Here is a 16,205-nt window from a genome sequence, read left to right as displayed (position 1 = left end):
TCGTTTGTTAATTGTTTTCATTTATTGTCAGCCAGATGCATTCATGACACAGTTGTAGTAATAGTATATCAAATTTTATTGTCTATCCAACAATAGTGATCCCTTATGGTTTGTCAAACAATATGCAACTGCTACAAACAGTTAGCAGTAGATGACACTAATCAAGTCACTATTTAAATTCAGTTTGACAGTGATTTAAATAGTGCAGTTATTTAGGACATTGAATTGCAACTGATCCCATTCCAGACACAGCCTTCAAAATGGCTTTATATAGGAAAGAACCTTTCCTAACCTTTCATAGTGAGCCACTTATTAGTGTAAAAAGGTCTTCCAGCATGTGATTTTTCATGAGGACATAAATTACAGGCGTGCATCTCTTAATAAGCCTCATTTCATGACATGTGAACAGTGTTTACAGACTATAACAACATGACAAACATAAGATATGTCAGTGGAATGTGTGTCGTCGAACTTAGCTAAAGACATTCAAAGATAAAACCCTTTTGTTCTGCTCCGTCTCTGACAGATGGACGAAAGGCTCAACCTGACGTGTGGATGGACAGAAGAGTTCACAACAATGTGAACGTGGCCAAATAGCTGACATTTTGGCTACAATGTGAGGTCATTTAAAAAATAAAAAGTTTAAAAGGTTGCTGAGGGGAAAATATTGCTACTAATCACCGTAATTACACAACGCTGCTGCTGTAAAATCAGCGACATTTTTACATATAAAAAAGCCTATAAAAAGCTGTGTGAAACATCTTTATATTCAAAATGATACAGTGATATAGTGATTAAAACAGTGATTCTTTTTTTCATTTAATGCCATTTCATAAGTGTGTGATAGACCGCTGTTGACTCTGTTCTGACAGAAGAACAGCATCATGAGCTTTCTAAGATACAGCTCAGGGGGTCTTTAAAAGGTTTAAACAACATCTGGAAATAATCACCAACTCTTCAGCTTGCAGGAGACATGTCCAGTGTTGGAAACTGCATTCCACATTTCATGGATACCTTTACAAGATGACACTGAAACGCTGACATGTTAAATTCCTTACGTAAACCCACATGACCAAGTCCGCTTTAAGACACTCCATCCTAGTACAAAGCTACACCTAAGAACACATCATCCGCCCCTGTTTGTGCTAGTCAAAGTTTGTCCAGTTTGCTTCTGAGGATATTAAGAGGTGAGTTGGCGAAGGAGGGAAGGAGTGTGTGTGTGTGGCTTTTTTTTCTTTTTAAGGGGTGGGGGCAAACTTAAAATCTTCCCTGCTTGGCGTCTCCAATGGCCCCCCAGACATCAAAGACAAACTCATCGGGAAAGGCGAAGTCTCCGAGGGTCTCGTCTAACGCCATGGCAAATTCATCCGGGTTCTTCTTGTCACGGCCAACCTCAACCATCGTAGCAGCTGAAGAGGGAAGATCAGAATACGTCACTGAGTAAGAGCTTAAGAGTGAGAGGATTTCCTTGCTCTTAATTAAACTTATAAAGAGACCATTATTTTTTTAATCTATTTTAGATGTTATCCAGCAGTGGGTTTAACCTTCAATGGTCTATTCATGGTCTCACAGATATCTACTGTCTGCCCTGAATGATAAAATCTTTGCCCGGATCGAAACCAATGTTTAAATGCAATATTTCCACAGACAGCGAGGGCCACAGCTCCTGGCTGCAGAGTACAGAGGAGTGGCTTGATAAAATAATATTTTGTTTTAGGGAACAGTTTATGACTAAATCACACACAATGTCTAAACATACAGACTGAGGTCACAAATAGGATTAAGTGAGGCCTAAATCACTTGGCTGAAACTGGATATTAACCCATCATATCAAATCATTTACTCTAAAATGATATTAAAGAAGCCTCATTAATATGCAATATATCAGCTGTTTTCTTTAAAGACCTCTGCTAGAAGAATGACTTTGAACCAAATCACTTAACATATATGTATTCTAGAAAGACTTGGCAATTAACCTTAAGCTTATAATACACGGAGCAACTTTTAGAGCAATGGTTCTGAGCAATGTTGCCGTGAATGGTAATGAGTAAAGATTACTACAGCAATAACCTCCCCCCGCCTCTCCGCCCCGCCGCTATCCGTTCAAAACATAGTCGGACTTTCCACCAGCAACATTGCCCAGAAACATTGCTCAAAAAGTTGCCCTGTGTATCATCAGCTTAAGATAATTATTTTGCAGGTAATGTCATTATGATACATTAAGTATGAAAAAAGGTAAATCATCATCTGATCTCTCTGACATCTCAATGCTTGTTCTTCGTACTTGCTCATGTTCATGAATATTTACTGTATACTCACCGAGTTCAGTATCTCTGATGCCCATGTAGCTCTCCAGGAGGTCATCCACTTTCTTCACGGCCTTCTCCTCAAATTCTGTTGGCTAGAAAAACACAAACAACTCAGTTTTAATCATTCAGTATTACATTATTTTGTTGGCCAATTGTTTACTTTTTAACTGACACTTGCACTCTTGATATGTCACACCTAAAGAAACTTACCTCCTCCTCTACAGTAGCTGGGCCCTTGGATCGAAGTCTCAGAGTCCCCCTCCCTGTGCCGATCTTGTTGTCACCAGCAGGTTTGGCACCCTTTGACCTGGGCTCAAGCATTTCTGTCAATCAGAGGGGAAACAATATTACAGAAAGTCACGTTTTTTGCAAACTGTGCTGTTTATAAACACAAGTGAACTTGTGAAGTGAAAACACTACCAGCTATGCTTTGTCTAAGCTGTTCATTGTCCTGAAAAAAATACCACGCCACAACATTGAACCAAGGTATAATTTGCCAGTTGCCACATTTTAAAGCACTTTTCAAAATTCGTTTTTCTTATGAAATTAATCCTGTAAATGCACAAAATGATCTCATGAGCTCTGGCGTCCTGGCCTGAATGCTGAGAACCACTGCAGCACAAGATTCTGCTCGCATATGTGTAGTCACTGAATCCTGAAGGTGAATCTGTAGTCAGTTTACTATGTGGGTCAGTTATGAAACATGCTGATGTGTGATCACCTACACTTACTCTATATCATCTTTCTTACTCACCAAAGGCCTTCATCGGCTCAACCAGTTTCAGGGTGAAATTTTTGTCTTTGGGCAAATCTTTAAGCATGCGGGCGACTTCATAATGCCTTGTCCCGACGATGTTACGTCCATTAATGCACTCTACGTGGTCACCCACACAGATCACCTTCACCCTGTCCACAACACTGCCCTCTTTGATTCGCTGCCATACAGATAGAGAAGGGGAGAACAGAAAATGGATTAAAGTAGAGACAAATATAATAAAAAGACAGCAACATTACGTCATACATGTTGAAGTGGCACACAATGAGAGGTTTGTTTGAAGGTTTTTTCCAAGCAACGCATGACAAAAATACCAATCAAAACAAGAGAGCAAACAAACCAAGAGAGTGTGTGGGCGTATCTTGGGAAATACTGCTCTTTCATCATGTGAAACCAGATAATCAGTTTTGGCTTTAATGGAAAACTAAATATCAAGAGACTTCAGAAGCTTAAAAAAGAAAAACATTTTTGATGCAAACAGATGAACTGTACCAGCTTAGGAGCGTCTGCACTGCATGGGTTTGAGAGTTTTTGATTATGAATGATACTTCCCTGGTCTTTTTTCCTCCATCGTGGGACAAAATATTTTATAGTGAACATGTTCATTTCAATGCATTTTCTTTTTTAGACCTGGTAAATGCTTCCTGGCCTACATTTTGCTCCATAAACCTGTCAACATCAACATTTCACTGCACGAGAAAGTGTGAAACAGTCCAGCTGTGATAGAAATTAGTCTCGATTATTTGTCTTCTGAAGTTTAGAAGAAGTTTAGATAAAGATGTTGGAAGGGATAAAGTGGTTACATTTTCCAGAAATCAAAAAGGTCAAATATAAATGAATCTGTAAATGTTGGCCTGACGTGTTCAAAGGTGCAGCATCTCTTTAATAGTTTGCATACTACAAAAGCATCAGCGAGACATAAACACTGTCAAGGTATATGGATGCAGTGCCGTCTCGGCATCACATGATGGCACATGTGAGCACTTTGTTATGGTGGAGTAAGATGACTGGAGACCAAATAAGTTCATTAGACCCGTCTACATCAACAAAGGCAACATGTCAAGTTGAAAGATGATTTCCACTATGAAATCAAGTTTATACAATTGCTTTAAATATGGCAGTCATGCAAACAAGTCGATCTACTGCAAAACATCTATTTAACTGTTGTTTTCTACACGCTGTGACATCCACAATAAGGTCATTAATTATCTTGAATCAAATATTATCAGAAGCAGTCTGATTGATTTTAATAGTTTACTTTACTCATTAAGCTTGCAGTTTATTTACTACTTTACCTGTATAATGTAATTGGTATTATATAGGAGTACAGCTGAAAGAATTAGATGCTTATTTGATTTCTTAAACAGTAATATCAACAGATTAATCAGTGATAAGTTTCATAATAAGTTCATCCTTTTGGTTAATTTCCTTGTAAAAACGTCCCAACATTTTTTACTTTTACATACATTTTTAGTTGTTTTTTTCAGTTAAACAAAATCTGCAAACTGAAGACTTTACTTTTGGGCCTTGGTAACGTATGATGGGCAGTCTTCATTACTTTTGAATATATTTAAACTAATTGATTATCTGATTTGTTCAAAAATGAATCAATAGATTCATAAGGAAAATGGTTATTAATTGCATCCACATGCATCCCCCATCTGTGAGACATATACTGCAGGTACACAGTATCTACATGACCTGGCAAAAGCAAACCATTGTTGAGTTTACATTAAACCAATAAAAAGTTAAACAGTGGAGTTTATAATAATCCTAACCCTTAATACAACTGAAAAGTTCCTTTTCTATCAGTTCAATTAATATTAATTAATTCCCTGACAAGCCTCATTTTGTGACTCTGTATTTACTTTGTATGTTACATAATTCAACTCCACTGTGAGACATAAACGTTGATGTCGTAGCGTTCAGCATGAGAGTTTCCGTTTCTTTTTACCTTTATGAAAGCGTATCCCGCTCCGTTGTCGGTGATGGTGAGGCCCAGAGCATCTTCAGATTTATAAACTTCCACCTCCTTCTTGATCCCTTTAATGTGGGCGAAGATAAAATCCTCAAGGCCGATCTGGCCCCCCAACAGCTTGTCCATGTCAATCTTGTGGGTGTTGAGGGTGCAGAACATTATCTGTACACACACACAGACATGTGGCAGACAGACAAAGAACAGACATTACAAATGTGCACATACAAAGTCATATACTCAAAACACACACACACACACACGATTTGAATAAGCTACAAAAGTTGTTAAAAAAAGACTCACAATATAAAACTCTTTAATAAGCACTGAATACAATGAAAATGGACAATTAATAATTTGTCTTTTTAAAAAAAGAATAAAAGAAGAGGCCATGCTGTGAAGGAAAACCCCAGATACACAATCAAAAACAGAATCCCCGTTTTCAGTCACAGCTTGAAAACTGAGCCAGATTTAAAAATACAAGTGTAGATGACAGAGCACTGTCTCAGTATGCTAAATACAGGAATCATCAGGGAGCTCCGTCTTTAATGCAGCAGCCAAGTTATGCAGTCATGCCCCTCTTCCAACCCCACGGTTTCATCAGTGTGTGTGTTGTGTCTCTGTACCCGACAGAGCTGAGGTTGGGGCAGCATTCGATAAAGCAAACGTGGAGAAAATGACCTTTCCTCCTGAGCCAGAAATGTTGAAATCTGGCTTCACACCTTGTGGCTGCCACGTCTTGGCAGGACAGAGAGAGAGGAGGGAAATGTGTTCGCCAGGAACACGATACACAAGTAGCCTGATTTAACAGCACTTTAAAACAGAGACTGGACGGTGAAACCCAGGAGGATGTCAATCTATTTATTCCGCTCTTGCTCACCTAAACAGACAGTGAAGCTATTAATGAGTTCTACTTTAATTTCTATTTACGCAGATAATCCTACTCAGTTATGCCCATATTCTGCATCCAACTTCAATTGTGGGATCAGCGTCCTAGTAGGGCTTTGAGAAATAATGAGCCAGGATTTAGTCGTCGACATCCGGGTTGAACGGTAGAAAGGGATTGATTCATTGATTCATCAGGAAGATGACCTTTGTGCACCAATCAAGCTTTGGCAGCAAGGTTTGCCTTGTTTGGGCCCTTATTTTTTTTCCCTGTGTACCAACAGGCGCTTTTCACGCACACATGAGCAGACATGGCCTCATGCGTTGCCTTGGGTTACTAGACTATAAAAGAGAGGATTATAATGGAGAGAGGCCGCTAGAGGAGAAGGGCAGAAAAAGAAAGAGCATAGAGGAGAAGAGGTGATGTCTGAGGCAAGGGAGGGGTGTACTGTAGCTGAATTGATGACTGTCTTCATTTTTCAGAACAGATAACCCCCCCCCACCCTTTCCTTTACCTCTCCCCAGGCCAGGGTATTACCCAAGAGCGTGTGGGAGGAACAGCAGCGGACGCCTACACCCGGTTACCAAGGCTGCCGACTACATTAAGCTGCTTCTCTGCGACACAGGCATCTCTCAGCACTCCTTCTCCTGCTGGGCGGACAGCCGCAGCGTGTTCACACGGCCGGGATGGAGTGTGCAGCGTCACACACTGCAGTGACTCTGCCTCTCCTCTCACGACCTGACTCAGAACAACAGATACTACACCTCCCACTGCCTGCCGCCACACTGACCAAAACCTTGATAACCACATGGGAAAGGGCAAGTGAAAGGAGAAGCACTGCAATCTGTTCAGCATCACCCGCCATGACAGAGCTAGTCGTGGGTCAGTGCCTTCAAAAGAGGATTCAAAACATGCGAGAAGAGAAAAAACACACTAAATCAGATTAAATATTGAGTTTGGAGCTAATATTCATGTGCTACTTTGTATAGATGCACGGTTACCGGCAGCAATGAACCGGGGCTGATGAACTGCAGAATGAAGCACTTTGTTGTTGTGAGCGTAAAAGATCCTTGATCCATTCATTATATTACATTGTTGGTTGAGTGTGCAGTCTCTCTACTACCTCAAACACTTTTTTTCTGGGTACATGTTTGCCGTTATCAGCACCTCCGGCACTGCAGGACATGCTGGGCACAAAACTCTCTCTTCTCTTCTCCTCGCAAATATTTGCATTTTGGAGGACACGAGATGTTCCGTACTTTACTGTAAAATCCTTTATCAGTGGTGGGAAAAAAGGCAGTGGCGTTACATCACACACCGAAGGCCGTGTATTAAATATATGAGGCGACTGTTTAAACCGTCATCCAGTAACTATACTACACTGGTGAGATGAGATGCGTCATGAAACTGGTCTAAGCAGGCCACGTTTGATTAATCACATGACAGCATTCGCTTCGGAGTGACTAATCAAAGCAAAGGTGGAATTACAAATTCCGACGTATTTGTACATCACTTTTTGTAAATTTTAAACTGCTTAATACTACATTTTAGAGTACTTCAATAATTTTATTTGTTAATAAATCACTTTCACACAGATAATATATGATGAGATTCCTTTTTATAGATAAGCTACACAACAAAGACATTTAAGATTATTACTACACATTAAAGCATATATTAGTACTACAATAATTATACAATATACAATAATTCTGGCCTTTAACTTGTAATGGAGCATATTTTACATTGTGGTATTTATTTACTTTAACCTAAGTAAAGGATTTGAATACTTCTGCAGCACATTCCAATATCAAACCAATCCTTACCACCTCCACTAACTAATTTCCTGGGTAAATCCCTGATATGCATTTGTTTGCTAGTTTTTAAAAGACCATTCATTACTTTTTTCCCCCTGAAGCGATCAGTAGCTTCATTGATAAACCGATCCAGACAATTAACCACCATTTCATTTTGGAATACGAAGAAATTTTGGGCTCTGGAAAATGGACAATTTTTGATATTTTCTTACTTTTTAATAGTTCGCCACAGCCCTTCTGCTTGTGCTAATAGTTACCCAGTTTTATAAATATACTGCATTTCAACAAAATGAGAGGAATTTGCCCAGCACACATATGATATAAATACTATAATACAAGCATTGCCTCTTTGAAATCTCTACCTACATTTATTCTCTACAGAGATCACTTCTCCTGGCTGTGTGAGTTAAGTAAAGCCTAGATAAATACAGCCTTTAATTGGATCTCCCTCTGAATTATGCCCTGCATTAAAACAGTGTTGACTGAAAGGGAACCTGTTTCATGGACAACTGAACTGCTGTCCATTTCCAGCCTCTTCAACAGATCTTCTTATGCCAGAAAAGAGGGTTAGAAAGATTAAACAGAGAGTATCATGCTTACACAGGGGAATTACTCAGATGTAACAGTGGAATCATTTTAGTATCTTCATCAACTGTTATTTCTGTGTTGGGTGTTTTTAGTAGTTAACAGGGAATGCTGATGTAAGCTGTGTGTAATGTGGTGTAGCTCTGTTTCCACAGGGTATCACATTCATCAGCATTTAAGCCAGTGCAATCATTTACCTAATTGCGGATGTGAGATTTTTAAGAATGACAACTAAGGGGGGTTATATAAAGGTGGCCCAGAAAAGCAGAGCTTACTATGAAAAGCCTCCCTTGAATGAGCCTGACAAACTCTAGCAAGATTAATCAGTTTCATAAAGAGCACATGTGATCCTGTTTTTTTTATAATTATTATTATTACCTGAGACATCAAGCACATTCAATTCACAGAGAAGACAACAGACATGTAAAGACAAGACTGTGATGCTCAAGTAGCAAATACTGAACTTATAATATGAAGAATAAAGTAACACAGCAATAAACAAAGCAGAAAAGCTGTTGTTAGGTCAGTTTGTTGAACAGTTCTGCTTGTACATGTAGTCATGTCCTTGTGGGTTTAAGCCTCATATGATTAGTGTAAATATTAGTATATGTGCTGAAAATTATAAATTACAAGACGTGACATTAAACAACTGTGAAACTATCAACTGCCGCTAAGTAATCAATTTTAAAGCAGAACAATACAAAACTAAAGCTTTCTATAAGTTGGATTGAGATATTTGGTTTGTGTGACATAACAGCATATGGTGGAACTACTGCTACCTTTTCCCTTTTCCTGTTTTAATAGACAGATTTCTTGGTGTCTGACTGGAGCTTTCATTTTATTTAATGACATTTAAAAAGGAACATATTGTGAAAAAAAGCAACGCAATATGGTTCTATACCCACACACACACACACAGGGTCTGGGTCTGCAGCTTCACACACTCCTCGTTAGCATTGCGTTTGTTTCTCGCACACAGGCACACAGGGAGAGTTCATGCTCATTTGCTTGTCACATGTGTAATGAAGCACAATTACCAGTAACCACATGTTGACTGGAATCATGTTGCAGAATAATTTCAGAACGTGTTATTAGGCAACAACACAATGTAACTTGGCCTATTTACTATGCAAGGGGAAAATACAGAGTGAATAAAGTAGACATAAATTAACTCAGGGAACATTAGCTTTCCTTTCTAATACAATAAAATAATCCCACTAATCACATATACTTAACAATACATATCAGCCTTTCTGCAAACAACGCTGTTTGACATTTTAATGTATTTTTCTAGCTATTGGTTTCCAGTCGTTCCAGTAAAGCATGAAAATCAATAAGCAGACTCTTGAAACTTGTTGGAGTTGCATTCGCCATTTCTGAAATGTGAAGATTTGCTGTTCTAAGTGATGAAAACTCTTTCTTTAGAGGTTTTGGACTTGGTCAGACCAAACGTGCAATATGAACATTTAGAATTATTAAAACCAAAATTTGATTATAAACTAACAAACTAAGTAAATGAAGTTCTTGAATATCAACAGAAAAAACACATTTCATAATACTGAACATCAATGTGATTATAATGTCCTATATTGTGATATATGGTAAATTCAGTGGCCACTTTATTAGGTACACCTATAAAATGTAATGCAATCCAATACAATAGCTTAGCCACAAATTCTACCTTTACATAGATAATAATGTTCAGTTTCAGAGAGGTATTAATTTAGCTATGTGTTCATTATTGGGGCTGTAGTTTGCAGTGGCGTTGAACCGGACTACATTGTGATGACATGTTTCCAATGTTTGCCCACCTACCATTTGAATATAATACAGTCCAGTACAACACCACCTCTAACTACGACCTAAGTAATAAACATATCATTCAATTAACAATTCTCAGAGTTTCAACAAAAACCATGACCATTATAAGTTTTGTAAAGGTAGAATAGGTGGCTGAGCTGTTGTACTGGATTGCATTAGCTTGTATAGATGTACCTAAGAAAGAGGCCAGGGAGTGTATATTGTATATATAAATTATATAGTATATTGTAAAATACTATGAATATGGTGATTTCAGTTGTACTGCTCCGCCCATATGGTGTTTTCTACACTGAACTGGGTGTTGTTTCAGACCCGAGTACAAAATGGATTTCTGGTTCTCATAAGAAGTCTCTCGTGCTCATATCATGCCAGATGAGAAAAGCCCTCACTTAACATTCTCTACATACCAAAAAATAAATGAAATAGATAAATCACCAATCCACTAATCACCACAAACCATTTCATCTAAATGGTGTGACAAATACAACTGGGTAGCTTTATTTGTACCGTTGTTCCTCATGATATTTGCTCGGCTAATACAAACAGCAGACTCAATCTCCATCAAACAAGATTGTTTCACCTAATCCCTTCCCCCGGGATTAAGAAATGTCTGGTTCCAAACATGGACGTTCAACTTTCTGGAAAACAAAAACAAGATGTGTGGTTCTGTTCCAGTACCCACAGCCCACATATTCAAACTGTAGGCAAATAACTGCGTTTCTGGTGACGCTGCAACAGGTGGATAAGAAGCAAAGTCAGAGAACCACACCTCAAACACTGCAGGCTGCAGGGCCAATAACCAGACTTTGACCTGAGCAGAATGACCACGTAAGAGCCCAGTCTTCATCTAAAAACACTGCAACATAACAGTCACGGCTTTCAGTGTAACATAAGGACTACTGTCTGATTAAGGCACAATAATACAGTGCCCGGTCACAATGAATCCAGACACACTTTAATGCAATGTGATGTCTGTTTGGAAGGAACCGTCTAACCGATTAGGGGGAAATTAATACAAGGAAGGAAGACAATGCCATTGTTTATTACATAAGTAAAATCAGGCTAAGCCAAGCACTCGTGTAACCTCAGCTTCACAGAGACACTGGTTTACAAAAGACCAACTATGGTGTCTAGGTGGCTCCATGCACCACTCTTGTGTGAGTGTCCTCAAACTTATTTTAGTGTTAGCAGCTTGATAGAGAAGTTACTCAATGGGTGTTAATGATTTGTCTTTTCACAACATGTGATCTTAAGAATAGACGTTTGCTCTGCTAAGCTGTGCACATTGTTATTACCAGCTGTTCATTTATTTCACTAAATTAACTGCTTTTAAAATACAGAATTGACATTGTACAGCAACCAAGAAGAAAAGCTGAGTAAAGTCAGAGATATATTTATGTTATATTGCTTCCAGGCTGAGAAAAACTCTTCTCACTGCTATTTTGGTGTTTTGAAGGAAATTACACCAGAAAAGAGGGAGATAAAATTTCAATAAACACAAACTATTTAAACTCACAATGATGCTAGCATAAACCATAACATCCGTCTCAACTGAGGCAGTAATTTTACAGTGATTATATGTTTGAAAATATCTTATTTAAAATGAAACCACATTTAATTTTAATACAATACTTTTTTCTTAAAAAGGAACAAAACTATACTTTCAATGGTTGAGACCATTAGGTCGCCCCACTAACTGTACACTGGACATACAAAGACAAGGTCAGCAACAAAGGGCTTCTTTTAACAAGTTCTGAAATTTGTTTGGCTTAATACATTGGACGCCATGAGACACTGCTTCAGGGACACCTCTTATCTGAAGCAAAGCGCTACAGCTAGAAAGTCAGCTAATAGACCTTCACATTTGATGTTTTGAAACCAGAAAAGAGGTTTGATAAATTATTTAAACTCACATTATGTTAACATTTACCGCAGCACCTGTCATAACTGACTTTTACACTGATTAAATGTTTAAATTAGTTTTGTTTAAAGTCCTCTTAGACTAAATCCTTTCTGAGACCTGCCAAAACAAACGAGTTATCTTGATGCAGAAGGCTCTGGTTCATGTTTAACCTCATTCTATTTACAGCTGTTTATGAGAGGTTTTAATATGTAAATATGTATTTACAGCTGACTTACTTTGTCATAAAGATTCAAGTCTATACAAGAGCTAAAGCAGATGGCGCATTGAAATTATGTCTGACGCTCAGTGGGAAATTTGTCTTGTCAGCACATTTTGAGTGCAGACTGCATTTGACAGTTTTGTAATGAACATGTCGAGCACTGAGGCCTCCTCTTGCTCCTCACCTCACTAAAGTATATCTGGTATTGGCAGCAAACCTTAGGTATCAAATTGGCACTAGTACCCAGCCCTACATGCAGGTATCCATTAAAAATGCATCTTCTTAATTTAAAAGCTGAGTTTTGTTGGGAAATAAGGCTTTCATCTGATCTCTTTTGTCCTGTGTGAGACAGGTCACGTCTAGTCAACATGGGGAACCAGAGTCACATGAGCAGCAGAGTGAGGCTTGGTGGTGTTTATGGAGGGAGGAGGGCCTGGGCAGAGCTGCTCCCCGTGGGTCCCCTGGGACGCCTCTGGCTGTGGCTGGGACAAGTTATCTGGTTAGATTTTGAGGCTATGCCCACCGAGCCGGACGTGAGGGACTTCCTGTAAAAAATGTCCAACAACTGACATTATCACATCACACTCCATCCGCCTGTCTGCATCTGTCTTTGTCTCTGTGTAACTATCTGTGCCACATTTCTGAATAGGCCATCATCCTCATTGGGTCACACTTTCTGCATCTATCAAAGAATGCTGATGTAACGTAACTGTTTAACAGGACAGACTGATATGCTGCCATTCGGGTTATGTTTTCTTTGCTATTTGCTTGGCAAGCTTTGAGGTATTATTTTTCTCATGATGTTGCACCTACAAAAATAAACACCAGTGTGATTATTTAGGGGGCCAGGGGTCTAGATCAGTAACAGAACAATACTACAAAAGATGATACAAGATCAATGTCTTACCCAAAGACACTTTAGCAGGGCAGCGTACGCAGAAAAAGAGGTATGAATCCAGTCTGCCAACGCAGCCTGCTGAAAATCTGCTAAAATCTCAAATCTCTTTAGCTCCTCTGTAGTACTGTGCTTGTCGTTAGAAAAAGAACACACCGGGAGGCATTTTCTGTACTAAACACAGGTCTTGACAGAAGCAGAACAGCCCTAATAAGAATAATTGACATGATGGACCAAATACCAAATAATAGTTTGTCAGGTATCAAATGGCTGTGTAATGGATAGATCTTGCAGGGTTGAAGGTGTGCAGGCTGGCAGAGAGTTGGCAGGGTGTGCCTTTACAAACACCAACCAGCTTTGACATGAGACAATCAAAGCTGACTTTAAATGGTCAATTAATCTCTTAGAAAAGCCACTTACAAAACTGTTTACCCAAACCTTTCCAGCAATTATTCATCTTTCAGATCCTTTACTTAAGTAAAAGTATTGTGACCAAACTGGAAAAATGATCCATTTCATGTATTTTAACTTAAATAGAAGTACTTAAGTATTATCAGCAAAACACTATTAAAAAAATACTTCTTCTGCAGAAAGGTAGCCCCTGTAACTGATTTATTATTATTATGACAGTATCAGATTGCTGATACGATGTATCAATTAGTGAGTAGCAGTTTACTATTGTAGCTAGTTGAGGGGGGAGCTAGATTTAATTACTTTGCATACTATTAAGTAGTTAAGTCCAGTGGTTCCCAATTTAGGTGTCAGGCCCCCTCCTGATATGATCAATAGATCAGGAAAGAAGAAAATTAAAGTTACAAAGTTACATAAAGTTGCATTTATTACTTGATCATTTGAGGTTTAAAGGGCAATTTGGTGGAATTGGTGACAACCCAGACATCTGAAATGGGATGAGGGAGCCCCAACAGTGTCTAGTTGGGGCCCCTTGTCCCATTTGAGGTTTATGTGTAAGAGATCACTAGGCAAAAACATTGGGGACAACTGGTTTAATCTTTACCAATGGATTGCTTTTTATAATCTAAAACATAATATCATCATCTTAATTGGAAAAGAAACTAGTCACCACAAATGCCAAATAAATGTAGTGGGGTAAAAATACTACATTGATAGTATTGTATATCTATATATAAAATGTAGTCATTTGTAAGTATATATACACACACACACACACACACACACACATATATATAGTAAGTATAAAGCAGCATGTTGCAGCTGGTAAATGTTAAGTACTTAACATAATGATCTTGATTTATAATAATATATCATATTTTATTTGTTGATTATATTTTAATTTTAAAAGAATGTGACTCTGCAAAGTAACGAGTAACTAAAGATATCAAATGAATGTAGTGGAGTATATTGAAAAGAATCATACAATGGAAATACTCAAATAAACTACAAGTACCTAGAAATTGTACATAAGTACAGTACTTGAGTATATGTAGCCTAAGTTGCTTTACCACCAGTGCTTATACTTTTGTAAATCTCTAGAAAGGGTATCGGTGACTTTAAGTCGAATCGAGCTTCAACCCTTGAACGCAACACTGAACTCACTTCCATGACCTTTACCCCCCCCCCACCTTCTTTAACAGGTGAGATCTTACCTCAGGTGGCCTTATATTAAAAGCCTCTGCTATTTTCGCGTACAACTCCTTCACGTTGGAAAATCCCTCGATCCTGCCGGTGGGGCTTCCGTGAGCCAGCTGCGTGTGGAAGACCAGTTTGGGCCGCAGGTTGGCAGGTGGAGGCGGTAGCCCCGCTCCGTTCACGGCGGATTTAGCCAAGCTCCCGGGACCTGCGTGTCCGCCGGTGACCTCCTCGTTTTCCACCAAATGCTCCTTCGTCGGTTTGTTTTTCTTCCTCCATGGTCCCAACGGCATTTTCTTGTTGTTGTACTCGTTTGTTTTTCGACGTGGAAAGCAAAAAGTCCGAGCCGCTGCTATAACATTGAAGTGGCTAACCTGTTGAGTCCCAAGCCCCAACGGTCTGATGTCCTTATTTACTTCCTCCTAGCTTTCCTCAATTCCTTCCTTCCTTCCGCGAACACTTTTCCCTGCCTCACCTGCCCACAGCTTTTAGGTTTGACTTTTGTTCTTCGACAGTGACTCGGCCCCTCGCTTGCAAATAAACTGTGTGAATATTCAACAGGTAGGTGGTGAGTACGTGATAAACTCTGTCACAACCTGCTGGCTGGTCCTCGGCTAACAATAGCCGCTCTTGTTTGTCTCTCGGTGTGCAGCGTGACGCAGGCGCAGTGGGACGAACCCGGGCCATTCCCTGTGCACCTGTGCACCATCACAGAGGGGGGTTATCACTTTAAAACAATGAGTCGGGATAAGGTTTATTTAAACACATACTGCTAATCTGGATTACAGTGGCCTGAAATTATATACATATACAGAAAATCTGGTTTCTTGGTCTGGATTTGTTAAATCCAAGGGTGTAGCTACAAAGCAAGGTTCCCAGCATAGACCATTGATTTTGGCTTTTACTGTCTAACTACCACCTCCTTTGATGCCCCCTCACCCCCAAAAATCATCACTTCCTCTCACATCCCTAACACTAGAACTGTTTGAGTCCAAATTAAAACTGGGTCTAAAGGAGAAAAAAAGTAAAGGCTGAAACCAGCTGTGGTAGAGCTACAAAAAAGGACAAGTAGACTAGCAATACCACAGTGTAGAAATACTCTGTTACAAGTAAAAGCCATGCATTCAAATTTTTACTCAAGTTAAAGTACAAAAGTATAAGCATCACAATATATTTATGAAGAATCGCCCATTTCAGAATAATGTATATTATTGGATTATAATTACAGATCGGAGTAGGCTACATTACTTTAATGTTGCAGCTGGTAACGGTGGGTCTAATTTAAATTACTTGCTGCTGGACATCTTAATCTAGAAAGTCTTTTTTTAATTGATTATATGTTGTATGTAATCTAGATAGATTATTCATCACTGAAGAGAAACTGCAGTGTTGCAGTAGCAGCAGTTTACAT

The 16,205-nt window shown here is 39.0% G+C and overlaps 1 protein-coding gene across 2 annotated transcripts; it reads right to left on the bottom strand.

The window, feature by feature from the left end:
* Positions 1-58: 58 nt before the first annotated feature.
* Positions 59-15,429, bottom strand: gipc2 (GIPC PDZ domain containing family, member 2). Of its 2 annotated transcripts, none has more exons than XM_038719230.1 (6): positions 14,812-15,429; positions 5,039-5,224; positions 3,064-3,244; positions 2,520-2,632; positions 2,320-2,401; positions 59-1,409 (listed from the first exon to the last, which is right to left on the bottom strand). In XM_038719230.1, exons 1-6 carry the CDS (start codon positions 15,085-15,087, stop codon positions 1,258-1,260), a joined length of 990 nt encoding a protein of 329 aa, XP_038575158.1. In that variant the 5' UTR covers positions 15,088-15,429; the 3' UTR covers positions 59-1,257. The 2 variants fall into 2 exon arrangements, with proteins under 2 accessions (XP_038575158.1, XP_038575159.1); XM_038719231.1 differs by lacking the exon at positions 14,812-15,429 and adding an exon at positions 6,947-7,039.
* Between the last annotated feature and the right edge of the window lie 776 nt (positions 15,430-16,205).

The sequence above is a fragment of the Micropterus salmoides genome, unplaced genomic scaffold (assembly GCF_014851395.1).
Source record: "Micropterus salmoides isolate LMB-PRFRI ecotype aquatic unplaced genomic scaffold, ASM1485139v1 Ms_hic_scaffold_14, whole genome shotgun sequence".
Classification (NCBI taxonomy): Eukaryota; Metazoa; Chordata; class Actinopteri; order Centrarchiformes; family Centrarchidae; genus Micropterus; species Micropterus salmoides.
The sequence above is the reverse complement of the archived record's forward strand: the minus strand, read 5'-3'. Positions and strand labels throughout refer to the sequence as shown.